The following is a 27,944-nucleotide window of genomic DNA, read 5'->3' as shown; positions in this document are numbered from 1 at the left end:
CATCTTTGGAATTGCTCAGCTACTGTCCATGTTGCTGGCCTCAGCCCCAAGAAGAAGGCCCAAGAAGGAAGCCAGAAGCAATCCTTCCTCTGGGAGCTAGGGGAAGGGGCTGCCCCCCACCCCCACCTCATGACTCACTCTAGGCTGTGTGGGTTATTACATTATGTTTGAAATTACCATGGCAACAAGCTGGCAATCAAGGGTAATTGCACTTGTCGTCAGGGCAACAGGGCAAAACCCCACAGCAGCCATTTTATGTGGTTGCCCTTGGGGTGCAGTAAGGTCAAACCAGATTAGAGATAATGATGACCAAGGGGCTCCGGGGGTCTCTGACAAGGGCAGGTTGCCAGGGCTCGTGAGGTTCTTGAGTGTTAAGTTAGGTATGCCTTGGGAGAACCAGGATCCCCCTCATTGACCCCATGTCTGGAGTCTTGTCTTACCCACACCACCCTCCACCTAAAACACGCAACAGTACTTAAAGTGAGCAGAACCAGAAGTTTATGTGCTCATAGCTGGTACTTGTAGATAGCCCACGGACCCTCCTCTTCGTATTCCCTGCGGCTGAGCCACAGGCTTTGGAAGGAGTTCCGGCATGCCATGATGGAACCCCCGAGCCAGGCAGCAACTGCACGGTGGGGAGAACCCAGAACAGTGGCACCAGGGCCCAGCTCCTGTCTCAAGCGCTCAGGGAAACCATTCACCAGGGTGTTACCACCTTCCAGCACCACATTGGCCAGCAGCTGCTCCTGCTGCTTGGCCTCCAGCCGGCTGATACTTAGCAGGGCCAGCTGTGGGAGGCCTGGCTGGTTGAGACCTAGCAGACTGGGTTGAAAGAGAGCCTCGGGGCAACAGAAGCGCTCAGAGCCCAGTGTGATAACTTGCTTATCTGGGAGTACAAACTCCACCTGGGCCTGGGACTGGTTTTGGGCCATCTCAGCTGCCATGTCCATAGCCACATAACAGCAGGCCTCTTTAATCTGTCTGACAAATTCTGCCTTGGGTGGTGAGTGGCCACCTGCTAGGAGCAGCTGAGCCAGGTAATTAGTGAGATCAGCACCAGCCACATCCAGCCGGTAGGTGTCAAGTGGCGCCAGGTCCCCAGTGAGGATGGGTGCCACATAGGAGGTCCCGTGGCCGCTTCCCACCACAAGGCCCGTGGTGCGCCCGTAAGCGTAGAGCGTCAGGAGAGCCTGGTGAACTGTCTGCATTGCTGGCACGCGGAAGCGTTCAAAGAGTATCTCGGCCACCTTCTCTCGGTTGGTTCGCGGTGAGATGGGGGAGTCAGCCACGAGCACAGCCATCTCCTCAGGCTGCACTCGGAGCTTGCAGTAGAACAAGTGTTGCCACAGCACCTCTAGAGCATCCCAGTCAGAGACCACTCCTCGGTTCAGTACAGAGTAGGAGCCTTCTTGCTGTTCGGGGACCACATACTGGGGCTGGCCCTGGGTTGAATGCTGCAGCATCTGGACTTGGGAGGGTACCACACTGAGGACGTGGTCCTCTCCAGCCAGTCCACACTTGGTAAACCCTGTGCCTGTGTCAATCACTATGGCTGCCATGTGCTGGTAGGGACTTGATGAGTGGTGACAAAGCACTGGTGACTGGACCGGCAGGGCGTCCACAGTGGGTACTAACCCATAGCAATTCCCATGGAGAAGACCCAGGTGTGGCACCGCCGACGAGCGTGTAACAGCCTCAGCTGCCAACTTGAACTGATGTCCACTCTGGGACTGAGGGCCCACCATGGATATGGGCAAGTCTTTACAACCAGTGAACGTGATCAGTTGTTCCTGGTGGGCCCTGTGGGAGTCGCTAGGTTGCCAGGATGGGAGCGGATGTATGCTGGATCTCTGAGCACTGCTGTTCCCAACTTTATCTCTGTTCACATACATGCAGGCCTCCTCAGGTGCCAGGGGGACTCGGAGAATTCCCACGTGTGTCGGATTGCCCAAGGACTCACTCCCCTGGGTGGAGAGCTGGCCACACTCCCCAGAGGTGAAGGTGGGCTCATTGGTGGTGGGGGGCTTCACTGTGAGAGGTACCTGTCTGGGGAGGGAAAGTTGTTTGGAAAGAGGAGTCTGCTCACTGAGATGAGGTGTACTAGTAAGGAGGGGCTGACCAGATAGGGAGCCCTGCTCAGCTACAGGTAGCTGTCTAGCAAGGAGGTTCTGCCCATTGAGGAAACTCTGACCAGTGAGGAAGGCCTGCTTAGTATCTTCAGCCTGAGGGCCACTAGGCTGAGCAGAATTGACCTCTTTCTGGTTATTGCTGCCTACTTCCTCCTGGAGTGGAGATCTGGATAGTCTCTGGGTATCGGCTGTTGAAGCAGTATCTGGCTTTATCCACTGTGATTTCCTAGTCTGGACCGTGGAACTGTCTTGCATTCTGGGAGAGTCCAGCATCCAGATGGTGTGGCTAGGGTTAATCGTTTCAGCCTCAGATTTGGACCAACTAGAATCAGGACCTTGGACCGGTGTCTTTTCACCATATTGGAGGGGTGTCCCCGGTACAACAGGTCTAGCAAGCATCCCAATCCTGATAGGGGTCTCAGTGCCAGGAGAAGTCCGTGGCTGCAGGTTGTGTCTGGCCTCTTTGGAAACCAGGGTTACCTCTGGGTAGCTTGAAGCTGAGAGGCTGGAGGGCACAGGGCTAGACAACATGGCTGTGGTGGACCACAGGCTGGGGTGGTCACTGTTAGGGGAGAGGATTGGCCTGGACAAGAGCCGAGAGGACAGCACATTTTCAGAGGTGTGAATGGATGGATGGTTGGGCGTGAGGCCTACAAGCACTGCCCGTGAGCCTGTGGGATCGTGGCATAGCAGCCCCATCCTGGTGCTGCCTGTGGCTATATCGAATACCAGCACATGGTCTTCTACAGCATCCTGGAGCTGGCAGGTCGGAGCGCTAGAAACGGGAATCTGCATGGCTTCTCTGGGAGTCTGGGGCGGGGACTGCTTGTCGCAGAGTCTGTGATTGGCAGGCAGCGGCACATTGGAACAGTTGTTGTTGTTGCAGGCATTGGGGAGCTGCTTGTCTGGCTGAGAGCTGCAAATCTTGGGGCTGCTTCTCTGTGTCTTGAGAGCAGCTAGAGGCTCTAAGGCTGGTGTTGAGGTATCTAGCCTGGAGGCATGGACCAGAGACTTCTTTACAGGATCCTCAGATTGCTTGGGTGGCACCTGCATCTTGTTAACATCTTGCTCCTGGGTGTGGGCTGGAAAGTCTATTGGAGTATGTGTTGGAGTGGGAGGAGTCTCCTTAAGGGGAAAACACCCTTTGTCCTTTTTGAAAGCATCTAGGAGGGTGAGCAATTGGTTGCCATCATTCTTGAGATCAAGAGGCAGGTCTTGAGTGGCCACGGTGGTGTTAGTCAGGTGGTCGGGATTAGAGGTGTAGGGTTCAACTGCAGCAGGCATTGGTGTTCTATTGACAGCTGGAGTAGAAGCTTGAATTGAGGTGAGAAGAGGTAATAATGATGAAGTTGTCTTATTTAGGCTAGGATCCTGAGCCAGATCTGGACCCTTGTCCTGCCCCTGATCTTGGACTGGAGCCTGAACCAGAGTCTGAAGAGGATCTTGACCTTCAACTGTATCACTCTCTCCTAAGAGGAGGTAGGGGAGCCATCGGCTCTTCCTGGGACCCACAGGGACCGTCTGGCCAATGTTACAGGTTCCTTTGCCCCAGCCTATCAGAACTTTAGCTGGAGCCTTGCTCTCCCTCCCAATCTGTAAGTGACTCTGGGAGAGGTTGAATCCATACTGGGCTTTGTCATTGGTGCTGTCATTGTTCATGCACAGTGGTAGAGTCTGAGTCCCATCGTCCATGAGGAGATGCTCTTGGGTTCCCACGGTGGGGTTTGGAAATGGTTTAGAACAGGAGAATCTCGGAGTGTCTTGGGAGGCCTGTGCATAATTACACTGGGAGCTGACCTGAGCAGAATCCTGGAGTGGTTGGTGAATAGGCTGAGAGGGGGTAGCCTGGGAGGTTGAGCTGCAGGTCACATCAGCGATGGCCCCAGTGGACAATGACAACCCCTGCTTCGAGTATAGGAATCTTGAGCTCATCCATGGTCCCTGGGACCCTCTGAAGCCACCCCTTAGCTGCTGGCTGCCAAGCAGGGGATGGCCCTGGGGGCCCGATGGATCAGGGCCCCCCACCTTCTTGGTGGCTTCCATAGTCTTGCTCCATGCCCTGGGTGCCCTGCCCCCACTTCGTTACCATGGTGACCCCACACAATCACTGCCCCCAGTGACCTGGAGAGTGACAAAGTATGGGATAACAGGGGCCCCACCCACTGAGGGGGGTGCTTCTCTGGAGACTTTAGGAGGTGGAGAAACTTAGGGATCTCAATGACATTAGACTGCTATAGTTCAGCTTTGTCCCTACTTAACCATCAGTGACCACTCTATCCAGGCCAGCCCCTGAGTGAGGGCAGTGTCCTAGAGAGGACCAAGGTAAGGTCAAGGGAGAAAAGCAGTCAGGGAAGCCCGAGGGCCCTTTGCAAGAGCAAAGCCTCTTTACTGTTTTGTCTAAGAGACAGAAGAGGGTGAGGGGCCCAGGCTCAGCCCCAGGCTCCCCTCCCCTGTTCCCTGCTTCTGCTCCCGCTCCAGGGACAGCAGCTCCTTGGCAGTCTCTGCTACTCCAGATGGTTTTCCTCTGCTTGTGCCTCAGAGAGCCCCCTCCCCAGAGCCACATGTCCCTGAAGCCCAGGACCAGTATCTTGCGGGAGTGGGTATGGGGGTGGTGGAGGTGGGGCCTCTACTCAGAATCTTCAAGTCAGAATGTTCTAGCTCCTGTCACATTGTGTCAGTTTCATCCTGGCCGCAATGAGAGCATGGCACTAGGCACAGGCCTAGGCTGCAGTAGCCACACTGTTAACCAAGTGCCACTTACAAGATGGGGAATGATCGGGACATAGTAGGAATAGGGCCAGCCTCACAGTCGGGACATGGCAGGTGCGAGACTGAGCACACAGTGGGCGTGCTCAGCATTATATATACAGTATTGTAGACACAGCAAGAGCAAGCTAGACAAAGCTCTGGATACGGATAGACATGTAAAAAATGTAAGCTTTTAGGCTTGATCAGCAATTCTCCCTCTTCTTTGATGGGGAAACAGAGGGGTGGGAAGGAATCAAATCTACTTGGACCAGCCCCTTAGATCCGGGGCTTCCCTGGGTCTCAGCACTGCTCCTCTACAGCTAGAGGACAGGTCACCGGCATGGGTCTACTTCTGGAAGGTCTTCCTTGGGCAGTCAAACCCTCCTTCCTCCTCCAGCTCTGAGTCTAGGCCTACCCCCTCTGTCTTCCGGGGCTGTGTTCCCTTCAGGCCTCAGTCTTTCCACCCAGGAAACAGGTTTGTGGAGGATGCAGCTGGAGGCTTGTCTTCCTCTGAAGCAACATGTTTTCACAGAGGTTAAAAATAGTGTTTACAGTTGGCCGTGGGGTGTGAGGCTATGTGACCAGGGACTAAGGCTGGTACTGTGCTGTATCCGCACCTTTTTGATTGGCTGCTGGGCAAAGCCTGACTCAGCCACATTTCAGGCCCCTTGTGCCACCCTCCCTCTTCAGTTAAGATAGGGAACAGGCAGCTTGGATTCCTGGGAACCAAATTAGTTATCACTGCGCTGTGCCTGGGAAGGTAGAAGAGCCCACGGGTCTGCGGGTTCTCTCTCTCTCTCTCTCTCCTCTCTCTCTCTCTCTCTCTCTCTCTCTCTCTCTCTCTCTCTCTCTCACACACACACACACACACACACACACACACACACACACCCTTGCAGAACACAATTCATTAATCTCGGGTCTGAGCAAGCTACTTGTTTTTCCGTGACAGAGATGCTGACAGCAGCCTCTAATATCTATGTGATATAAAGTTGAGCTGTACCTGGGAAGAATGGAGCAGTGAAGTGAGATATCCTAAGAGATACCCTCGCCCCTGCTGCCCACTTGCTTGATGACTGAGCTCATTGTCTACCTCATTCAGAAGTGAGGTATAACCCCCTTTTCCAGGGCTGGGGTCCTTTGTGAGCAACTGTCCTGAGGTCTCTTAGAGGAAGAGAGGGAGCAGAGCCAGCTGAAGGGTCTGGCCCACTCGTGAAGCAGACATACCTTAGAGCTATGATAACAGTGACTGGTGTGGATCCCACTCTTCCTCTGTGTGGGACACATGGGACGCAGCCTGACAGCAATTCGACAAGCAGGGTGCAACAGCGTCTGTATTACAGATGAGGAGACCGTGGCAGAAAGCAGTCGTGGAGTTGAGTCAGACTCGGAAGCTAGGCTCCCTGACTCCGGACCCATATTGGAGGAACACAGGGTGCTACTACTGGGTGCCACTCCAAGGCCACGCAGTACTGAGCCCTGCTGGAAGAGAGCCAACCAACGGGCCTCCCTTTGGGGAGGGAGCTGCAGCCCCAAGCCCCACACTTAAAGCTGTGTCTCTCTTGTACCTGCTCCCTCTGGTAACTTAGCAAGTAGCTCAAGGCCTGGGAAAGGTTATGTTCTCTGTGGGGGATACTAACCCAGTACCCTCCTAGGAACTCGACGGTACTGAATGTGGCCCAGCTGCACCCTGTGTGGCCAGGCTAATGCCCTCTGTCGTTAGAATTCTTGACCGGCTGAGGCCCATTCCTATCTCATCCAACTGAGGAGGCAGGGTGAAGAAGCTTCCAGTCTAGGCCCCTTTTGCTTGGCTCTTGGGGATAGTGCCCCTGTGCCCCCCCCCACTTGTTTTTTAAATAGTCTCTCTCCAGGAAGAAGGGCGTCCAATTCTATTTCTGATTCTGGGAAGTGAGGAGGGCCAATGTGTTGCCATGGTAACCTAAAAATCCCCTCCCCCAGGCTAAGCCCATTCCCCAGGCTGAGGGCCTGGGAGGGTGGGGTAGAAGGGGTGGTTAGGAGAAGTCGAGCAATTCAGTTTGAGGGTGAAGTCGATGTGTCTCCCCTGTGAAGGCAAATGCCCAGCTTGGCCTTCCCTCTTATACTTCATCTTAACCTTCCCAACAAGCACTGTGGAAGACCCCAACCTTGAGGAGAAGATCCAGTCACCTTGGGAGAAAATGTTGTCCCCTACGGGTCAGCTGAGGTCCTGTCACCTAACAGGCCCTAGGGAATGTGGAAGTGACAGAAAGGGCATCAAGGGAAGAAGGGAGGTTACTTATGGTCTACCAGTTCTTCAACCCCTAGGTCAGCCTGGCCTGCTTGTCCAACACAGACCCTATTTCGGGCGCCCTTGTATTCTTAAGGAGCAGCTAGCTCTGTGAAATCCTGCTTTTGCAATCTTCCAGTACACCTGCCTTCAACACTCTGGGCCCCGGGAATGCTCCAGACATCTTAGAAAACTTAAGATCAGAGGGCTCCTTCAGTGCGGTCCTACGCTGAGCAGCGGATCAGAAACTGAGGCTTATTTCCCTGGGGCTTTGTCTTGGGGCCTTGTACATCAGCTTAAGCGCTCCCAAGGCTGCAGATCCGTAGTATTAGATCTGTGTCGGGAGGGCGTTCCATCTAGCAGAGCCCAGACAAAGGAAGGCTTCTGAAAAGACCCCATAGGTTCTTGTGAACCAACCCTCTCTTGATGCTGATGGGAAATTGAGAGGGGCCTCCATTTCCTAGTTGTTTGCCTGCCCCTCCCCCCGCCACCCTCCAGAGCAATGAGAGAGACCCCAAAGCCCTAGACCCTTGGCAGCCCCGCAGTTTATCCTGGCCAAGGTTCACCCATTCCATGGAGACAAGGCCAGTCTGTGAAGGAGTTGGCATCTCCTGATCCCTGTCCCACCTGCACAACCCCAGAGGAAGACAGCCAGAGACAAGAACCCCAGCCTCAGGCAATTTAGAGAGGGTGAGGTGAGATAATCCACTCCTAATCTGGGATGTGGAAGGCAGAAGCCACTAGCTCTGGGAGGATATGGCTTCTGAGCTCTAGGCACAGAGAAATTTAAATAACAGATGTTTAAACAACCTTCCCTGCAAGCCGCTGGTGCAGTGACCCCTCTGCTGTGATGTGTTGCAGCTTAAAAATAGCCCACAATGAACCGCTCTGAGCCCCAATTGACTCAAGCTTACGTAACTCTGCGTGAAAGATAGCCAGCCTCCTCAGCCAGAGGGAGGGCAATGGTACAGCCACCCTGGGTACTGCTCACAGCTGGCTGCTCCTTGCCTCTACTGGGAGCAGACCCCCATCCAGAAGCCAGCTAAGTAAGGGGTGAAAAAATCCTGCCAGAAGCACACATGGTTTCATGGCTACAGCGCAGGGATCGCCAACTAAGCCTGCAGAGAGGATGTGAGGAGAACCAGGGACCCGATAAGACCCAGATTGTGGGGAGAAAATGATGAGCTAAAGAGACCAGAGCACCCAGTTGACAGGGTGACTGGAACTGCCCCGGGTATTCATTTTTCCCCCTTGAGAAGGGGGCTTCTTGACTTGACAGAACAGGTCAGCAAAACTTATTCATGTGTGGCTGACACTAGCACATTGAGCCCGGGGATGGAGCCAACTCCCTTGAGGCCTCCAATTCTCCAAGGCACAGCAACATCCCTGGAGGAACAGCAACATCCCTGGAGGAACTTGTAGCACGGGAAAGGGAGTGCCAGCTTCAAAGTTAATTGAATCCTGTGCTATTTGTTATCAGCTACTTCTCTACTGGACCCTAGATCCACAACCGGCCACAAGCATGTACAAACCGCTAAGCCAACTGAAGGGAAGCAGAGGGGAGAGGTGAGGGTCTCTTCAACATTGAGAGCATTGGCACTCATTGGTCACTCCCCCGGTGCCCATGCTGAACCCCTTTAACGAGTCAGTAACTTTTCTCAGTTCCTACCAACTGAACTCGAAATAGGAATCGCCACAGGCCGGATCCCCTGAGGTCCAATGGAGCACGGGTGGGACAAAGCATATTGGGGATCTCAGGCCAGACTCTGGCTCCCCATCAAAGCAGGTCAGTCTACTCACTGCATGCCTTCCAGGTGCGAGACGACAGTGACACCAGTGGGCAGTCAGGAGGCTGTGAGTCATCCCTGCTTCCTCAGTCCCAGCTCCCACCATGGCTTCCCTTAGTCTTTATTGGCATTTCCTCGCCCCTCGGCCCCACTTGGTTGTCCCGGAAGGAGACAAGACACGTTTGTTTGGAACAGGCTCTCATGGAACCCAAGCTGGTCTGGGGCTTATTATGTAGCCAAGGTTACCCTTGAATTCTTGACCCTCTTGCCTCCACCTCCCAAGTGCTAGGATTACAGGTGTGTACCATCATGCCTGACTTGAAAGGTTAGCAACTTGCCGTCCACAGCTCTTAGTGGGAAGGGTAGACTCCAGAGTCCCGGAAGAAAACTACAATCACACTATTCTAACCTTGGAGGCTTAGGCCTAGCAAGGCTGTTAATGAGGCTGAACCATTAGCCATTCACTGTACCTGAGCAATCTCCCAGCCACCATACACACACCACCATACACACATACACACACACACACACACACACACGCACACGCACACGCACACACACACGCACGCGCACGCACACGCACACGCACACGCACACGCACACACACACACTAGAAGAGAGGTAGACCAGCCTCCCTCAGCCAAAAAGGCCATTCAGAAACCTAGTATGCCCAACCTATCTGGGAACCTAGAGCCCCCCTATATGCCACACCCCCCACCCCAGCTCAGTCACCATTTTGAAATCCTAAAACAATTCCAACTCCTGACACCCTAGAATCTGGAGCCTAGATGGACTTGGGACTATCAGATGATTGAAAACGGAGCTCAGAGCTTGGGAGCTGTTGAATGTGTGTGGGGTGCAATCCAGTACTTCAGGTACCTGCTTAACTGGAGCTCCTTTCTGGGTAATTCTGACCCTGGAGGCCTTTGGCCTAGGAATTTCATGTTAGTGGGGTCACTGCCCAAAGAATTTATTTTACCCTTCAAATTGGGGGTTTTCTGGCTTAACAGGGTCTATCAGCAGGATATAAGTGCTTGCCTAAAGTATCCCCAAGTGACAATCAGACCCCAAATCCTGCATTCTAGCGACATAGGAAACCTGATACCCCTGTAGCTCTGCCTCTCGCTGCTCCCTTCTTTGGGACCCTTTTCTATGCTAAGGTCCCCTCTGTCCAGAGTCACCTTCCTTTCTGATCTTTCTAGTGAGCAGATGAGCCGTGGGGAATAAACTCTTCACATCACCTCAATGTATGGCTTAGAACTCTTGGGTGCTCCCTTTGGGATGAGGTTAGGAGATAAAGACTACAAGTTGGGGGGATGTAAACCCCTCCCAGAAGGTACAGGTGCCACAGCTGTGAGGGTGCCTCAGGAAACTCCATTACCTCTCTCCAGGATCAGGAACAACACAGCTGTTCCGTCTTCAGTTACATATAGCCAAGCAGTCCATGACTAGGTCTGCAAGGCCACAGCTTCCTCTGTGCCTGGGCTGAGATGTAGCAGGGGTGCCGGAAGTGGGCAGTTTCCCCTGCCTTCTGCTCCCAGGACCCTCACCTTTACACCCGTTTCCCAGCTGAAGGGTCCCTTTTATACTTTAAACACATGTCCTTAGGGACCTTTGGATCCCTAGACCTTCTTTCTAGCCCAAGATGCCAGCCAGGGCAGGTAGCAACATGGGTAGAAAACATCTGGATGGCCGCAGTCTCAAAGAGACCTCATTTAGGAAAGAGCTCTGCCTCCAAATCTTGGGTCCCACTGTGACAGCATTTCTAAGGTACTCACAGGAAGGGAGCTTTCCCTTCTTACAGACCTAGGAGTCATCCAACCAGAGGAGTGGAGGAGCCCAGGGGGAGCTTATTCAAGGGAGAGTTAATATTGAGATCTCTATCTGGGGCCCGGGCTCCCCTGCACTCCAGCTCCTAACACCAAAAACAAGGCCCCTTCAGCAGTCCGAGCAGAGGGCAGAGGTAGGAGGTGGGGTTAACTTCTCCTCCAGAGAGGAACACACCCCTCAGAAGCTCTGCTGTAGTGTCCTTGAGGGTATAAATAGCTGGGGAAATTGGTCCTTCGAAGTTGGCTCCTTGCAAGTTAGAGCTGATGCCTCTCTGAGAGGTCTTCCCTCTCAAGGTTGCAGATGCAAGGCTGGCAAGGGTAGGAGGCAGACAAGTCCACGTACCGTGACATTAGTGTACATGGATGTGCACTACATAGGGGGCCTAGAAGCACTGCTGAGGGAGGAACGGTGGGGTAGCTAGTTGGAGCCCTGGAAGAGACCATCTTGGCTGTTGCATGCTTGGACACTCAACCTACCCCCTTGGTTCATCCAAGAGTCCACAAGGCCCTGTAATTGGATATGGGCATGTTTACCCTCCCTGTTCTCTGGAGCCTTCTAGCGGACTCAGCACCACAGGGCCTTTGCACATGCTAGTTACTCTGCCCAAAATCTCTTAACCGAGTTCAGCTTCTAATAGTCTATCCTCACCTGAAAGAGCTTTGGCAAAGATATCACCTCCTGGGAGCCTTCTCTCACCTCTCCAAAGCAATCCTCCATTCCCTCAATGTGCCTTCTTTCTTTCACAGCATATACCATAATCTGTGCTTGAATATTCATTTATTTTTTAGTGGTTTACACTGTGGTATCTGCATGATCATTGCTGAGTCTTCTGTGCTCAGCAGACAGGGTATAAAACAAGCATTCCATAAATACATGCTACAAAAGAATCCCCCTCACTGGCTCATGCTGGAGTGAGGGGCTTAAATGTGCTGTTTCCTACCTCCAGTAGCTTCAAAAAGTTAAAGGGTGGAGGTTCAATGCCCTTCAGCTTGTCATAGCCCAGAGGCAGGTTGGGGTTAGCTCAAGGCCACTTAACAGATATAGTCCCCTTGGTCTACTGAGGGCTTAGGTCAAGTGGGCAGAGGAGGCTCTGAGAGAGGCCGGGGCCTTGATGTGCTCCTGTGATGCTTTGGCGAGGACTGTGGCTGCTCTGGAAGCACATTCACATCATCCAAGGCGCTGGGACCTAAGTTCACATAAGCTGGGGACAGCCGCACGTAGTGGTCCCCAAGCAAAGAGCTCACTACCTGCTCTACTTCCATCACTAGGGTTCTGAAGGTGGGTCGCGCTGCTGGGTCAGCCTCCCAGCACTGCAGCATCACCTGGTACCTGTAAAAAGAGGGATATCAGGTAGAGGGTGTCCTCCTACCCAGGGGTTCTGCAGCCCAATCCCTGTTGGACAAATAGAGATGAAGATATGTGACAGGACCTAGAGCCCATCAGGACAGCGCTGGCTCTTCTCATCCCTGAGATGCCTGGCAGAGGTCCAGATGCATCAGCAGTAAAGAGTTTTCAACGACGATGCCCTGGGGCCTTCTCTGTGTGATCTTAGGTGTGTTCTCTAACTTTTCTGTGCCTAGATGGCTTCTTCTGACCACAGCATTAGGGGCACAGGGTAAAAAGACAGTTGTGAAATCCTCAGCACATGGCTAATAGGCTCACAAGTGAATAGGATCATTACACCTTTTCCAGATGAGATATAAAGTGAGGATTAAACCCTGCAGAGAGAGTTGGGCATGGTGACACACACCTGTAATTCCAGCAGTGCTGGGAGGTAGAGGGAGGAAGATCAGGAGTTCAAGATCAACTTTAGCTACAGAAATGGTTCTAGGCCAGCCTGGTCTACATAGTGAGTTCTAGGATAGCCAGAGATACATAGTGATATCCTGTCTCAAAAACAAACCAACAAACACACCCAGGCACAGTGAAACATGCCTTTAATCCCAGAATTTGGAAGGCTGAAGCAGGAGAATCAGCCTGCATTCAAGGTTAGCCTGGGCTACAGAGACCCAGTCTCAAATAAATAAATAAATAAATAAATAAATAAATAAATAAATAAAACCTCATTTAAAAAAAAAAAAAGAACAACAAAAACCTCTGCAGCAAAGAAGTCCCAGAAAGTTCAATGGAGCCTGAAAGAGAAGCATCTGGAGTAGCTCTAGTGGCACAGTGGTTCTGAAGCTGAGGTTCTGTGGGTTGGCCTGCTGGATCTTAGAGATGCCTTGTCATCGTAGGGATGGCATCCTGCCTTAAATTATAGTCTAAGTGTTTCAGACTCTCTGAGGGGCATGTTGCTATAATACCACTTTACAGATGAGCGAAACGGAGCCCAGCAAGGAAAAGGAACTCTCCCTACTGAGTGCACTCTGCCGTGTGCCACTTAGATCCCCTTTAGTTTTTCGCTGACTGAGAGTGTTACCTGTTGATGGCTCTTAGCTTAAGCCTTCTCTAGGCAGAAGGGAAACATGTTTTCCAATCTCACGTCTGCTCACCAGGGACAGCTGTGACAGTGACTAATGCCTGGGACAGAGACCCGGCCCCTTGGTCTCAATTTCTGAAAATTTCTGAAGCCCAGCTCCCACAGTGCTGTAGAAGCTTCCATCTTCCCATGCTTGTCATAGCCACCCTCTCCTTCGGACAAGCCTTGTCTCTTTTGTCTCCCCAAACCTACACTAAAGCCCCCCACATAGAACTCTCCACCTTACTCGGTCCCGAGAGCCTGTCTTAGATACAGGCAGGCAGTAACGTTAATTTCCCTTACTTCACACTGTATTCATTACTAAAACAGATAACAGAAAGGTCAAGGCCAAGATGGGGAGAGCTCTGAGAACTACTCACACTCTTTCTGGAGCACAGCCTGGGACAGGAGTCATCCACAGCTCTACCTGTGACCTGGTTCTGCCTGTTCCAAGCGTGCAGACCTGAGCACAGCCGAGGTATGCCTGCTGATTAGGGAGCCAAACCTACCCCACGGGCTCTGATGACACAGCCATCGCCATCCCTTGGGAATGAAAAACCCTGAACTACATGCGGTGAAAAAGCCCTGATGGAGAGAGCAGAGGGACTGGTGTGGGAGCTAACGAAACCTTTCTTTGAGGCTGAGTGAGTGGCAGAGATGGAAAACAGCCCCTTTGCAGGAGTGGGGTGGGGAAAGAGATATGGGAAACCAAACCACTGGCCTCAACCCAGACTCTGAGTTGGAATGCTGTTACCATAGCAACTGTGAGGGCCTCTCAGAGTCCTTCCTTGCATGGGGGTGGGACCAGTACACAGATAAGTAAACTGAGTCCTAGAGAGGCTCCCTTTCCTGGTCAACCAAAGGGTCAGACAAAAAGCCCGACAGGAGCTTGGTCTCTTGCCGCTTCCTTGTCTCTGGAGCCCAGCCCTGCCCCCCCCCCCCCAGCCCCCTTTCCATACTCACAGTGAATTGGGACAATACTCAGGCTGAGGCAGGCGACGGCCCTGAGCCAGGAAGTCAGTGAGGTCAAAAGGGTTGATATGGGGGTACGGTGGGGCACCTCGTGTTAGCAGTTCCCACAGCAACACACCAAATGACCACTGTTGGAAAAAGGTGAGGAGACTGACTCAACTATCACCCCAAGTCTGCGGGCAAGTGGGTCCTCCAGATCCTCTGTCTCTCAGAGTCCTTCCCTGGAAATGAAGGACCCCACCTCTGTCCAGAGCTCACACCTTAATACAGTACATATTTCTTCCCTCTGTCTCCCACAAGGACCCCACCTCTGTACAGAGCTCATGCCTTAATACAGTACACATTTCTTCCCTCTGTCTCCCACAAGGACCCCACCTCTATCCAGAGCTCACACCTTAATACAGTACACATTTCTTCCCTCTGTCTCCCACAACTTCAGAGTTACAAGCCCTGGACAGTTCATAAGGAATGAAAGAATTCACAGACTTCTTTTGCCCTGGCAGATCCCGGATTCCATTTCACATTTGCCCACAACAAATGAGCTACGGGGTTTGCCTAGCCTGGGGAGTGTCTGAGCTCAGATTATGCAGAAGCGAGGCCAAATACTCTAAGGCATGGAGATCAAGGGGACCTGGAGCAGAGGGTGCCTTACCACATCAGACTTGGTGGTGAACCGGTAGGTCTGAAGGCTCTCCAGGGCCATCCACTTGACAGGCAGGCGAGCATGGCGCTGTTGTCGAACACTGTAGTATTCCTTGTCTAGGATGTCACGTGCCAGACCGAAGTCAGCCACCTTGACTGTGAATGACTCGTCCAGCCTGTGAAGAGGGACTCACACATAGAACTTATGTTCGGCTGGGACTGTAGCTCAGTGGCAGAGCACTTGCCTAAGAACTGACTCCCACCAGGTCTTGAGCCCACCTGTCCCAAGCCCTTCAAAGGACTCAAGAACCACACTGTCTAGCCCTCTACCAGGCAGACAGAAAAATGCCTAGGGCTAGAGAGCAAAGGGCGGATGGGGTCTTCTCCTAAGGTGACCTTTAGCAGCTGCATATCCCCATAACCTGTCCCTCTGTTCCACCCCAGCTACTCGGCCACTCACATGCAGTTCCTAGCAGCCAGGTCCCTGTGCACAAACTTCTGCTCTGCCAGGTACTCCATGCCACAGGCTACCTGCAGGCCAAAGCTGATGAGGTCCTTCACAGTGGGGTTCTGAAGGCGTGAGGAGACAGGTGAGCATAGGCAGAGGTGGGTGCTGGCTGACACCTCCCACCCCGGATGGCAGAGCACTGACCCTCTGAGGGGAGCGAATGAAACGAAGCAGGTCTCCATGGCGCATATAGGGCAGCAGCACCCGGGGAAGCCCCTCTGGGGGCAGCATGATACCGATGAGAGCCAGAATGTTTGAGTGATGTAGGCCACGCATGAGCAGGCCCTCCCGCAGGAGAGCCTCCACCTCCTGGACCTCTGTGATGCCTGTGGAGTAGCACAGGTCAGGCCGAGGGCATGGAGGCCCTTTACAAGGGTCAGATGGAGACTGTCGGGGAAGGTTCCTCTCTGGGTTCACTTGGTAAAGCGGCAGCACAGCAGGAACAAAGGACCTCTCAGCCCCGAGGTCACCCTTCTACCCACCCAGCCTGTGCGTCACTTACGACTCAAAGACTTAATGGCACAGTGGATTTGATTCTGTGCCTCGTCTGTATATTCTCCGTGGTAGACAACACCAAAGTGGCCTAGAAAGAACAAGATGGTAAAGAGGGACCTTAGCGTCGAGACTCACGGCATGCCCTCTATAACTAGCAACCTTGGAGCCCCAAGCTGGCCAGTGTGACATAAAAAACAAGCAGCAGCCACACAGTGGTGGAACCATTTACAGTCCTCCCATGCCCACTCATCCATACCAGCAGTCGTTGAAGATTAAAGTCGCCAAAGATGACCCCATGGAGGCTCGGAAGTTAAGTAGTAGCCTCAAGGTCACACAAGTTAGTGAGAAGGCCAAGGCAGAGTCTACTCCAACTGTCCCTCCAACACATGTCAATCTCAAGACTCCTCCTCTGCCCCTGCCCCACCTCCCAATCCATCCCCCACACCTTTGCCAATGACTTGGTCACTATGGATGACCACTCGTTCATGGGGAATCAGTACATCCTTGACCTCAGCCAGGAGCGTCTTGTCCAGATCCTTGAGCCGGATAGACACTGTCCGCAGCAGTGGGACACTTGTCCCATCCCCACTATCTGAAGATTCTTCACGGCTCAGAGGTCTGGAAGCTGTATCATCAATGTCAGAGAGTGTTGTTGGGGAGAGGGAGTGAGAGCTTGCGGGGGAGGGGCAAGCCCTGGCTTCCAGTGCCTCCCACCATCTCACCGCGGCCATTTCCTCTGTAGTCAGAGCCAGAGTAGAATGCAGACAGGGACATGTCTCTGGGAGACCGATCCAGGGATGACAGGTCATCTAGGTTGGGAACAAGGACTGTGGAAAGACAGCCCCTGGTGGTGAGCCTCTCCAAGCTCCTGAGGACCAAGTCCCACTGAGGAAGTGTGGGAGACCCCCAAGTTCTGGGGATTGCAGATGCTACTGTTTGGAGGTGCAGGCTGAGTCTAGACGAGTGTAGGGGGCTCACCTAGCTGCTTTTTCCGTCTCTGGGAGTTGAAGACAAGGGCAATGGCCAGGGCAGCCACAAGCAGGATCAAGACCAGCAGAGCAATAAGGAGTGTATTCTGGGAGGCCCTGCCTGGGCCTGACCGAACCACTTGGCCCAGGGTGTGACACCCACCACCTACACAGACCTGAAAGCAGATGGCGGTTTCAGCCCAGACTGCAGACCCTCCGCTCATGGTTTCTTGCGAGGGCCAGCTGTGTCACCTACCTGCAATGGGACACCATCCTTGCCAAGTTGCAGGGAGGGGGACAGGGGGCAGACCACCACATCCCCCCGAAGCTCGTGTTGGCAGATCTCACCACCCACGGTCACGTTCACACTCACGCAGTCTGCCACAGCGCCAAGCCCAATATACTGCAGAGACAGTCATGAGGGTCAGCCAGAGGCTGGACTCTCTGAATCGCCACCGTCCCTCCCTACCCTACCCTACCCCTTATACCTACCTCGAACTTAACTGAATGCTCTTCAGGCTTCAGTGGGGCTAGGCCAGCTCTGGGCAGACTGGGTGGGGGCAGGAAGCGAAAACCAGGCAGTGTGAAGCCAGCTGCTCCGTCCCCCCAGGCGCTCAGATTCCCGGTTGCCCACCCCTGAGGGTTTCGGACCACATATTCAGGCAGGCGGCATTGACGCTGCTGTTCCAGAAACGGCCCTGCACACTGCTGAGACCCACGTGAAAGTAGTGAGGCAAATGGCCCAGCCCTGACTGCTCCAGGCTCCTCAGCCCAGTGTGAGGTGAAGTTGGATATCAGGGGACTGGTCCAGCCTTCCTCCCTCCTGGCCACCACCTGCTCTACTCACCCTGTTCTGCACTGTTCTTTGTCCATCATGGAATAATAGCGCTAGGTGCCATACTGAAGCCAGATGCTGGCCATGGATCGTGACATGGGAGCCACTGTGGAGAAGGGAAGGGTGGTGGGTTCAGAGGACTTAGGGAGCTGGTTCTCTCATTTCTTGGAGGCCAAAGTAGTCAAGGAGGTGGCACTTACCTGTAACCACAGTTGGGGGTGATGTCCAACATGATGGGGTCTTCCTTGTAGTGAAAGGTCCAGGAGCCAGGCACCTCTGCACCTCCAATCTGCAGTTGAACGGGGACCCTGGCTGTGCCAGCTCCAGGAGGTGTGACACATAAAATCTGTTCCTCACTGACCCTGCAGGAAGGAGAGATTGGGCACAGGGGCACCTTCTTGTGATGAGAAGCTTACCTCCTCCGGGGTTTAGTAATCCCTCCTATTTCCCCTATCGGTTGGTTTTCCCACCCATCCATACTCCACGAGTCTGGAGATAGGATGCTCTCAGTAAGACCTCCAAGAAGACAGGGACGGGAACAAGTTCCTGTACCCTTGACTGGAGACAGTGGCCTCTGTGGTGGGCTCTCTTTTCTCTGGGTTGGAAGGAACAGCAGCTCCTTCTTGGAACTGATCCCTACATTGACCTTGTGACTGAGCCCTCTTTTCTCCACACTGGCAGTATCTAGGTACCCACTAGTGCGGCTCCCTGGGTGGGAACAGAAGAAAGGGTCTTACAAGTAAGAGGCTGCTTGGTTGTCCCCATCGGGGATAGGGAAGGCAGGGACTACGTTGTACCTGAGGCTTGAGGAGACCTTAGGCAGCAGCCTGGAGGAACCTGTTAGGTTCCCTCAGATATCAGGCCAACTCAGGATGCAGATACAAGCTGGAGTCTCACAGGGGCAGGGTCCTGTGGCCTCCCATAATTTTGCCTGATAACACTTACTGTTCCAACTGGCACTGAGTTCCATTGACCAGCACAGCTCGGCTGGTGCCTACAGACAGGCTCTGGCCTTCGAGGGTGAGATAAGTACCCCCAGCCCGTGGGCCAAAGTCAGGTTTTATTGATGTCAGCAGTGGTTCCTAAGAATATGGAAATGGAACCTTTCATTCCAAGTCCATCCCTCTGTACCACCCACGGACCAAGGGCAAAGACCGAGCAGTGTAGCCTCACCACGAAAGAGAAGCCTTGCCGAACAGAGCTGCCTTCCACCCGGAAGTGCTTGCCTGCTGGTGTGTTAGCGATGAGAAGGCTCACATTTGTAGTCCCTGCTGCCTGGGTGACTAGAGGTTCCAGCTCACATTCAAGTTCCTCTACAAACGCTTTGTGGAACTCTGGCCTGGGGCACCAGGAAGGGAACCCTGAGGTCAGTCAGGAATCACACAGGGCTGGCTGTACGCCTGCCACAAGTCACGAGGCTTATTGAACCTAAGAATGACATCTACACCCACGCCTTTTTCTGACAGCAGACAGGATTGCGTGGGACAGGGTCCCATAACTAAACAGACAAATAGGGCGCATGCAGGCTCAAAAATGGGCCACAGACATATTAGACACAAGAAGCCAATATAGCTTGTCCCTGCCCTTCACAGAACATGGTCTCACAATGAGGGCCTGCTTGGTCACTCTCAATCAGGGATAGGGAAGGCAGGGGCCATGCTATACCTACGGCTTGAAGAGTCCTTAGGCAGCAGTCGGCAGGGACTTTGGCCCACGGCGATCTGGTGTGTTCCCTCAGGTACCACATCAGGACGCAGGTAGAAGTTGGAGCCACATAAGGTGAGCCTTGTACTGCCCCTTAGAGGTCCACTGTGAGGATAAAACTGAAGTGGAGAGAACAGCCCACGTTTTTGTGTGGGGTTGGACTCACTCAGCCCCTCCTGCTTCCCCCAGAGTCCCCTGCTATACCTCTTGCCTATCTCACACTCCGCCATTCTAGGTCACATGCTAGTCCTCATTTAGACTTTTTTCCTGCCTCCAAAGTCTTTCTGTGTGCCATCCCCTCTGACAAGAACACCTTCCTTATGGGCATTTCAGAGCAAGGAAGATTGTGATCAGAATTTTTTGACACCCCTCACACACACCCTGCTTGACCCTCTGTTACCTGAGCCCTGCTGGGGGAAGCTGTACCTCAGTGATCTCAGGTGGACAGTGGTCCTGTTGCCAGGAGCCAGGACACTCCTTTTGCCGGCCACACCGGTCCCCACACCAGCCACATCCCATGAAACGCTGTGCTCTTAGGCAGCGCCAACAGGTGAGAAAGTGTCGGCAGCCGGGGCCCTGGATGGGCACCTTGAAGACCTTGGGGTGACGAACAGGTGACTCAGGGATGGTTAAGGGTGGGAACTGGGCCCCATCGACCCTGCTGGTCCCTTTATAGATTAGAGAGGTAAGGTCTGCATATCAATGCCTCTCTGGGTTTGACAGACAGGCTGTGATACCACCACCTGAACCCCAAGTTCTGATCCGGCACACCTCACCTGGTCCCCAGAGGCAAAGAGTAGGTCATTCCCAAGGCGACTGACGTCCCGGTGAATAGGTCGCCCGCTGCTGCCCAGGGAGAAGTTGGACACATACAGCAAGTAGCTGAATGATCTGGCTATCTCCACCTGTCATAGGTCAACTATGAGAAAAATAGCAGGGGACAGGGGACAGGAATGCAAAAACAGATGAGGGTGGATTAAAGGACCTACCTGTAGGATACGCCCGTCTGCAGTGCCCATGTGGGCCACCGTAACGTTGCCAAGGCGTGTCACGTGCAGCGCAGTGACCTTCACGGATCCTAACAGTCCATTGAATAGGTCCACACGTAGGAAGGCGTTGCTGGACAGCAAAGGGAAGTAGTGGCAGCGGAAGCTGGGGCTGGGGCCCTCTACACCTGGCTGGGGAAATCCAGGCAAGGGAAAGAGTCAGGGTTCAGGACTGTGCACTGACTCCAGGGCTTTTGTCAGGGATTACAGCCGCTCCAAGCTACTATCCCTCACCTTGTTTGACTAGAGGAGGCCCAGAGCCTGCCCCTTACCTCCTACTGCCATGCTCACAGGCTCTGGAGATAGCAAGGGCAGGGAAAAGAGGAGGCCCAGTCTAGGGAGCCAGATCCCTACTGAAGGGACTCTGGCCAGTTTGAAAGTAGCGAGTACAGCTCTGACAGGCCTTCCCCTTCTCTCCCATTTCCTCTGCCTTGCTAAAAACCATTAGATTACATTCCTGAAGCTAGCCATCAAGATCTATTCCCCTATTTGGCCACTTCCTCCTCTTGAGGCTGACTACCAAGGTCCAGCTATCGAGTGTTAAAGTACAGCAATCAAAAGCCCCCTTTGATTCACCTAATGAACATGCCCAATTAAAATTAAACACTTCATCCTAACATGTGGGTTCCCCCTTTACCTTTAAAAACTGGCATTTGCCTATGTGCCACGTCTGTCTCCTCTCTATCCAGAGACAGTCCTTTGTCCTTCTGGGGCTAATACCCCTGTCACTTTTCCCTTGTTCCCTTCCCCTTCTCCCTCATCCCCTGCCTCCTTTACCACTGCATCCTAGCCCATTCTAACACAGACCTCCCCTTTTCTCTTCTTAAGAATGACACCTGCAGGGTCATTTGCTGCTGTTTTCTGCCTGAGTCAGGAAGCAGCCACTTTAACTTTTCTTCCCTGCTTAATAAAGGATCTCTCTGTGAAAACAGGTGTTTAGGTGTGGTTTGTGCCTAATCCGGGGTCTGGGAGGCAGCCCTGCTATGTGGGAGTCCCCTTCAACTACTCCCTGCCTTATCCTGCTGGGTTCGATCTGATGATGAATTATGGAGTCTTGTAGACCCAGCTGGTCCTCACATCCATTCATTTATCCAAGGCCTCACAGACCCTCAAGAGCCAAGGCACTCTTAACCGGAGTACTCTCGCCCCCTGCTGGCTCTACTCTGCCTTTGTAAGTACATCTTAGCAAAAGTCCTGGGCTTCAGTTTCCCTGTGCAGGGGACTGGATTCTGAGGTTAACTGTCTTCCCAAGATTGGCTACATGGGTTCCCTGAGATTCCATAGATCCTTCAGTTACCTCCCTCAGGTACAAAAATAAAACAAGGCTAGCCCATGACCTGAATGCCAGATTAAGCCTAAGAAGTTGGGAGATGGTGAGCTGAGCCTGCTAGAGTCATGCTCGCTCTTCTCAAAGGGAGCTCCAGGACAGTCAGGACTGTTACACGGAGAAACCCTGTCTGGAAAAAACAAAAACAAAAGAAAAAAGAAAGGTTGGGAGACACAAATCTCTCCCTTGCTCTTAGCTAAGAGGTGTAAATTCTTAGGACAGAGTTGTGAATGGTCCTGGGAAAGTAGGAAGCCAATGTATGTATTTAAGATGCTGGGGTTGGGGTAGAGGAACAGGAAGGGCCAGGAGAGAGCCTTAGGTGTTCAGAACCTGTTTCAGTTCACACAGAGTTAACCCATTCCTGGACCTCAGTGATGATAAGCAGGCCCAGGGAGGGGGAGGGGCAAGAGCAAGCAGTGTTGAGTCTAGACACCCCACCTGACCTGGTTCTACATCCTGTTTGGGTGGGGACCTGGACTTTGTCACATTTGAGAGGAAAGGGGCCTGGCCCTAGCCAGAAGCTTGCCAGGTGTTTTCATCATGACTCAGGGACAGGTGTGGCTCTGGTGCGCAGAGGCACTAACTCAGGTAAGAACACACCCATTTGTTTGCCTCTAGACCCTAGAGGGTCTTAGATTTGGGTCCTAGGATTGACTAAGGTCTCTAGCCCTGAAAACACTTGCTTTAGGTGTCCTATTCCCCATAGCTGTTCCACACCCTACCTGAACCCATGTAGGCAGGCACTAGTCTTCAGATCAACCATTATGAGTACTCAGTGGCTGCTACAGTGGTGACATACTTAAAGTCACTGGACAAACACTGATCTACATATCTTTAGAGACCTGGCAGACCTCCACACCTAGCGCCTGTAGGCAGGGCCCGAGATTAGTTCTCCTGGTGCCTGGTACCATGCAGTCATGACCCCTCTAGCTAAGTTGGGAGAGGTTCTGATTTCTCATCTAGATTCAGACAAAAAGTTCTTACTCCCAGGGTTTCTCAACCGACGTGTACTCAGGTGAGGAGGAAGGGTTAAAGATCTCCAGTCCAAGGCTAGGGATGTTGCTCAGCAACAGAACACTTGCCCAAGATGTCCAAGGCCCTGAGTTTAGTCTCTAGTGAGTTTAGTCTCTAGTATTGGAGAAAGAAAGGAAGAAGGAAAGAAAGAAAGAAAGAAAGAAAGAAAGAAAGAAAGAAAGAAGAAAGAAAGAAAGAAAGAAAAAGAAAGAAGAAAGAAATTTTCACCAGGCCTGGTGCATGCTTTTAATACCAGCATTTGAGAGGTGAAGGCAGGAAAATCTTGAATTCAAGGCCAACCTGAGCTATTTATACAATGTGTTCAAGGCCAGCTTTGGCTATATAGCAAATCCTGTCTCAAAAACCAAAAACAAACAAAAAGAGGCTGAAGATATAACCCATGGTAGAAGCTTAGCATACACGAGGCTCTGGATTTGGTCCTTCAAGTTCTAAAAGAAAAATGAATTCCTCCCCCAACACTACATGTAAAATCAATTCCTCCAGGGCATTAACGGGAGCTGGAAATCAATCAGTCGAGAGTATCACAGCCACTGCCAGGCCTGGTGGCACAGGCCTATAACCTTAGCTACTCCAGAGGCTGAAGCAGGAGGATTACAAGTTCAAGAATTGATTGGGTTTAGACAGTGAGTTCAAGGCCAGCCTGGGTAACTTTAGTGAGACTCTGTTTCAAAATTCAAAGTATAAAGAGAGAGGAGGGTGCTGGAGACACAGCTTATGGTAGAGCATTTGACTACCAGGTGTGTGAGGCCCCAGCTTCAATCCGCAATTCCTAGTATGTCCAAAACAGGTGGGGGGGGGGGGACAAACAAAAACCTGTCACAGCTGAGCCAAGGGCACTGGGTGGCCAGAGACTCCAAGGGTGTGACTGTGGGCCAGCTGACAGAAGGCCATTCATCCAGCACCCCATCCAACCTTTTTTCTCGCCCTAATCTCTCAGTAGTCTTTGGTGAGACTTTTTGAATGGTTTCAAGGAGTTAGCTTTCGTTTTGTCCTCAAGAAAGCATTTTTGTTTTTACTTTTTACTTTTATTTTTTGGCCCTCAAACCCAGGCCTCACATCTCCTAGGCACTCAAGGTAGCATTTTAAAGATATCCTGTTTGTTTTTTCTGTTCTTGCTCCCTGACATGATGCGCCGCTGTGAGACCTCCTGTCTGGAGCAGGGCTTGACTACAGGGACAGAAAGGCCAGGGTGGACCAGTTCCAACCAGCCCTTCCTACGCCTTTACTCATCCTCAATTGCTTATAGCTGCTTGCACAAGACTGGGGTGAGGTTTCCAGGAAGCTTCTAGACGCTGGGCTGAAACTGCTTTTCCACTATGTTCCAGATTTTCCTGTAATGACCCCGTGGAGAACGGGTTAGTGTAAATCACAGAACACGCAGGCTCCCTGGGAAGCCCCCAGACTCCCAAAGTTCCCTGGAACCTGTTGGGATGGGGGTTTTCTGGCAACCCTGCCTGGCAGAACAACACAGTGCCTTTATAGGGAAGCGAAACTGTGTTGGTAAGCAGCTGCGAATCTTTGGTTATGAGCATCTGCCCATGTAGTTTTTGCCTTTGTGTATATATCCTTCTCTGTGTCCCAGAGGGTGTGGGTGGTGGGCAGGTTGGAGGAGATGCCTATTATTTGACCTGGAATTTGAAAGTTGTGCTGGCAGAGGCAACTATGATGTAAGCCCCTCCTCACATAGCCAAGGAAAGCACCTTAAAAAAATCAAGAGGACAGGAAGGGTACAGAGCAAACGAGGCAGAGGCATGGGCCTCATGCTGGGATGAGCTTCAGTATGGCCTTTATTTGTCTGCTTTCCCCAACTACCTCCAGAATTTAGGAATTGCGAAGAAGAGAATGCTTCATTCTGCCTGCCTTCTCCCACCCAGACCCTGTCAGTGATAGCAAGGAAATGGCCTGTATTCAGCCCCACAGAGTACTCACAGGTCAAGGGCCTGCTCTTTCTGCTCACCGGATTAGGACAAAGACTGGGTGTCTGGAAGAAGTCGAGGTCTCTCCAGGGACGAGGAGAAGTTGAATCGTCGCAACAGCTTTCTACACCCTTTTCAATCAGGGCGTCCAGCTGGTAAATGGGGAAGGCACATACAACAGAGTTGGGACCCATACCAGAGCTACCATCCCTGACAGTCACGAAGACCCCAAATAGCACTTCCTGGCCCTCTGAGGCGCTCAGCTCCACAGCGAGTTTGGCATCCACTGGAGCAGAGTGGGCTGCCTGGAGCACTGGGTAGGGTTGTGTGCTCTGTGGGACTCCCCGACGCCGGCGTTTAGGGGCAAAATGACAGTCCAAGACCAGCTCCCGGTAGTCGCCTATCTCCGGCTCCACGGCATTGAGCCGGGCCACACGAGTCTGCAGGGCACTCTGAGGGCTTGTGACACTGGTAGGTTGCACGGTCAGAAAGTAGACAAAGTCTCCTGAGCGGAAGCTGTGCACATATTCAATAGGGTAGGAGGCCAGATACTTGGGCAGCACAGACAGCGAAGGAAAACCTGGTTGGAATCCAGAAGCATCGGCCTTAAGGCGCCGGATGGACACTGAGTGTGGGCTAAAGCTAGCGGCCAACTCTGGGTCTAGTGAAGATGCCACATAGAAGTAGGAGGCATGGCCCTGCTCCACCACAGTCACACGAGTGCCCAGGGGGCTAGCCACACAGTCCGGGCAGGCCTCGGGATGGTTATTGTTTGCTGAGAAGAGGCAGGCTGGTGCTGCTAAGTGCAGGGCTTTCTCCCGAGGCTCCAGCTCATACAGGAAGCAGCGGCCCTGTAGGGTTGAGCCACAGCTGACCAGGGCCGGCAAACCCGGCTCTATCACCAGCACTAGTGTGTCTGTGTCATTTGGTGGTCCATGAGGGCCTGGACCACAGCTCGCACAAGTCTGGCAGCCGGGATCCCCGACAGGGCCGGTGGTCAGGCTCTCTCTATCCTGCAGATCAGGCCCAAGCACGTGCAGGCGATTGCGTGTAGCCACAAACACCGCACTGCCATCTTCGCTGTCCTCGTAGGTTGCCGTGGCCTGTACCTGGCCACCCGCGGAGAAGCTGGGGACCACATACTTTACATTAAAGTCTCGGGAGGCTGAGAAGGGTATTCGTGGGCACTGCCAGTCCAGGCTGGTGGACGCCGGCGGCCACAAAAGAAGCATTAGCAGTAGAGAGGACTGTAGCAGCAGCAGAAGCAGCCCCATTGAGACTGAGCTGGGACCCCTCGGGAATCTCAGAAGGTCCAGGGCTTGACCCACCAGACTCAGGTCCGAGCTGAGACCAGCATTAAGTAGCAGTACTGAACGCTCCTGGGCAGCGGACCCCGGCTCTGGTTCTTGGCAAATCCAACCTTTCTCCCTGCCCTGTGGTCTGAGCACCTGGCTGTGGACCCACGGGCAGGGCAATGGTGCGACCCTGCGGCTCCAGCTGCTTCTTCTAGCTGCCGCTGCCGCCACAGCTACTCGGATCAAAGTCGGAAGGCTCCGGCCGTGGGTGCGGCCGGGCTGGGGGCGGGGCTACGGGCGGAGCCCTGTTGAAGGCGCCGCTCTCTTTCCAGCCCTGTCTGACTCTTTCCAACCCTGAGAAGGGAAGGCTGTCTCCTATATCCGCTCTTGGATGTGTATTTTTCAGTGGCCTGCGGGTGGGTGTGAGTGGAGTGGCCTGGGAAGGAGTATTCCTGAACCATCCGATTCCTCCACAACCCACCTGGTTGAGGCGAGAATGGTGCAGGACAATATGGTTCTTCTCTCCCCACGGCCCTCACTCACAGGAACACTCTCAGACACCAGTTTTCACTATGTGGGGAACGGAGGACAGAGTGATGTGTGGGGCTCCAGAATGGAACACTATAGGACACACTTTCTGTGGGCGGGTACCATAATCCCCTGTGCCTGTTTTGAGCAGTGTCAGAGGAAAGTATGTTGTGCCCTGTCCTGTCTGCCCAGAGCCATAAGGGTTAATGGAATCTGCCCCACCCCCAGCTGGATAGTAGCCAGAGGTAACCTATGTGAAGATCTAGCCCTCTAGTCTGATCCTGTCACTGTGGTCTCAGTGTGTGGAAATCTAGGACAGGAGGGAAGGGGTAAATGGCTGTCCCCCAGTGCCCTGATGTGGGAGAAGTATGGTCTCTGACTTCTGGGGCACCTCTGGTCTGCTCTGAGACTTGTTTTGTGAACTCAGTCTCTGAAACAAGAATGTAGTTCTGGTTGGTTAGTACTCAGAGTCCTTTTTCCAGAATGGGTGAGTGAGTGGACCCCATTCTGTTTCTCCATCTCCCTCACCTGGACCTCAGCAGCTGTCCCTTGGCAAGCGGTCTTTCTCAGTATCTGGGGGTGATGGGGCTGGGAGGGGCATTCTTTGCCTGACAGCTTCCTTAGCTCGGCGAGCCTGGGCTCCTGAGGGCTCTTCACAGGGTGGCAGAGGCTAAGGGGGTTGGGGGAAGGGGCTGAACAGGATCCAGTCTGGCCTGGGCTCTTTACTCTTCCCCTGCCAGTCCAAACCTTCCTGCCTGCATCCCCTTTCTAACCTGACCTTTGTGAATGCTTCCTTTCCCCTCCATCCTTTCATAGTTGGAATGCTATTACCCTAGAATGCCTTTCTAAATACTTTTAAAACCACTATTTAAAATCACCAAAAAATATGGAATGTTTCACAGATGTGCGTGTCCTCCTTGCGCGGGGGCTGTGCTAATCTTCGCTGTATTGTTAGGAGGCCTTTCAAAACCAGCCTGTGTCAGATGCATATCATGGCTCACCAAGAGCCTGGGCTGTACACACCCCAACACAGTCAGTTCACTCTCTTCCGCCATTCCTAGGGTAGGACGTCCCCTCCTTCCAGGATGAAGTTCTTGAGTATCTGGTAACTGACAGGAAATGGCATATGGAGCAGCCACACCTAGTGGATAGAGAATACTATGCCCAAGGCAGTATAAAAGGTGCTCCTTTTCCCAAGCAGAGCTGGCCCAGAAATGAATAAATACACAACACAAACCATGGCACCCTTCCAGTGTTCTGTAGTCAACATGTCTAAAGATAGTCATGCAGAGAAAAACTGAAATACTTTCTATACAACACCCAGACAGGGGCTCTTGAGAATGTGGTCCTGCCTCCAGAGATTGTGAGACATTTCTGGGTACTGGGGAGGAAGACTTCACAAGCTTGTTTGGATGGCCTGGCCCCACTCATTTGGAGGTGGGAGCAGCCATTAAT

General features: G+C 52.9%; 2 protein-coding genes and 1 non-coding gene across 4 annotated transcripts; all 3 read right to left on the bottom strand.

Annotated features, from left to right (window-relative positions):
• Positions 1 to 475: 475 nt before the first annotated feature.
• Positions 476 to 4,301, bottom strand: LOC131915396 (uncharacterized). The gene has a single exon (XM_059268608.1). The coding sequence runs from the start codon at positions 4,170 to 4,172 to the stop codon at positions 507 to 509; it is 3,666 nt and encodes a 1,221-aa protein (XP_059124591.1). The 5' UTR covers positions 4,173 to 4,301; the 3' UTR covers positions 476 to 506.
• A 7,226-nt stretch (positions 4,302 to 11,527) lies between these two features.
• Positions 11,528 to 25,979, bottom strand: Mst1r (macrophage stimulating 1 receptor). 2 transcript variants are annotated; one of them, XM_059268609.1, is made up of 20 exons: positions 24,708 to 25,979; positions 20,332 to 20,520; positions 20,119 to 20,247; positions 19,769 to 19,939; positions 19,304 to 19,461; positions 18,812 to 18,977; positions 18,584 to 18,720; positions 17,839 to 18,000; positions 17,651 to 17,744; positions 17,296 to 17,508; positions 17,060 to 17,206; positions 16,814 to 16,979; positions 16,534 to 16,662; positions 16,281 to 16,460; positions 15,843 to 15,923; positions 15,485 to 15,666; positions 15,293 to 15,402; positions 14,843 to 15,008; positions 14,182 to 14,318; positions 11,528 to 12,089 (listed from the first exon to the last, which is right to left on the bottom strand). In XM_059268609.1, the coding sequence occupies exons 1-20, from the start codon at positions 25,938 to 25,940 to the stop codon at positions 11,831 to 11,833; spliced, it is 4,209 nt and encodes a 1,402-aa protein (XP_059124592.1). In that variant the 5' UTR covers positions 25,941 to 25,979; the 3' UTR covers positions 11,528 to 11,830. The 2 variants fall into 2 exon arrangements, with proteins under 2 accessions (XP_059124592.1, XP_059124593.1); XM_059268610.1 differs by lacking the exon at positions 16,534 to 16,662 and having other exon boundaries at positions 16,281 to 16,507; positions 16,810 to 16,979; positions 17,296 to 17,511.
• Positions 25,980 to 27,369: 1,390 nt separating this feature from the next.
• Positions 27,370 to 27,474, bottom strand: LOC131915716 (U6 spliceosomal RNA). The gene has a single exon (XR_009380377.1). It is a non-coding gene; the product is annotated as a U6 spliceosomal RNA (small nuclear RNA).
• Positions 27,475 to 27,944: the final 470 nt, after the last annotated feature.

This window comes from Peromyscus eremicus, chromosome 7 (genome assembly GCF_949786415.1).
Source record: "Peromyscus eremicus chromosome 7, PerEre_H2_v1, whole genome shotgun sequence".
Lineage (NCBI taxonomy): Eukaryota > Metazoa > Chordata > Mammalia > Rodentia > Cricetidae > Peromyscus > Peromyscus eremicus.
This window is presented reverse-complemented; position numbering and strand designations above follow the sequence as displayed.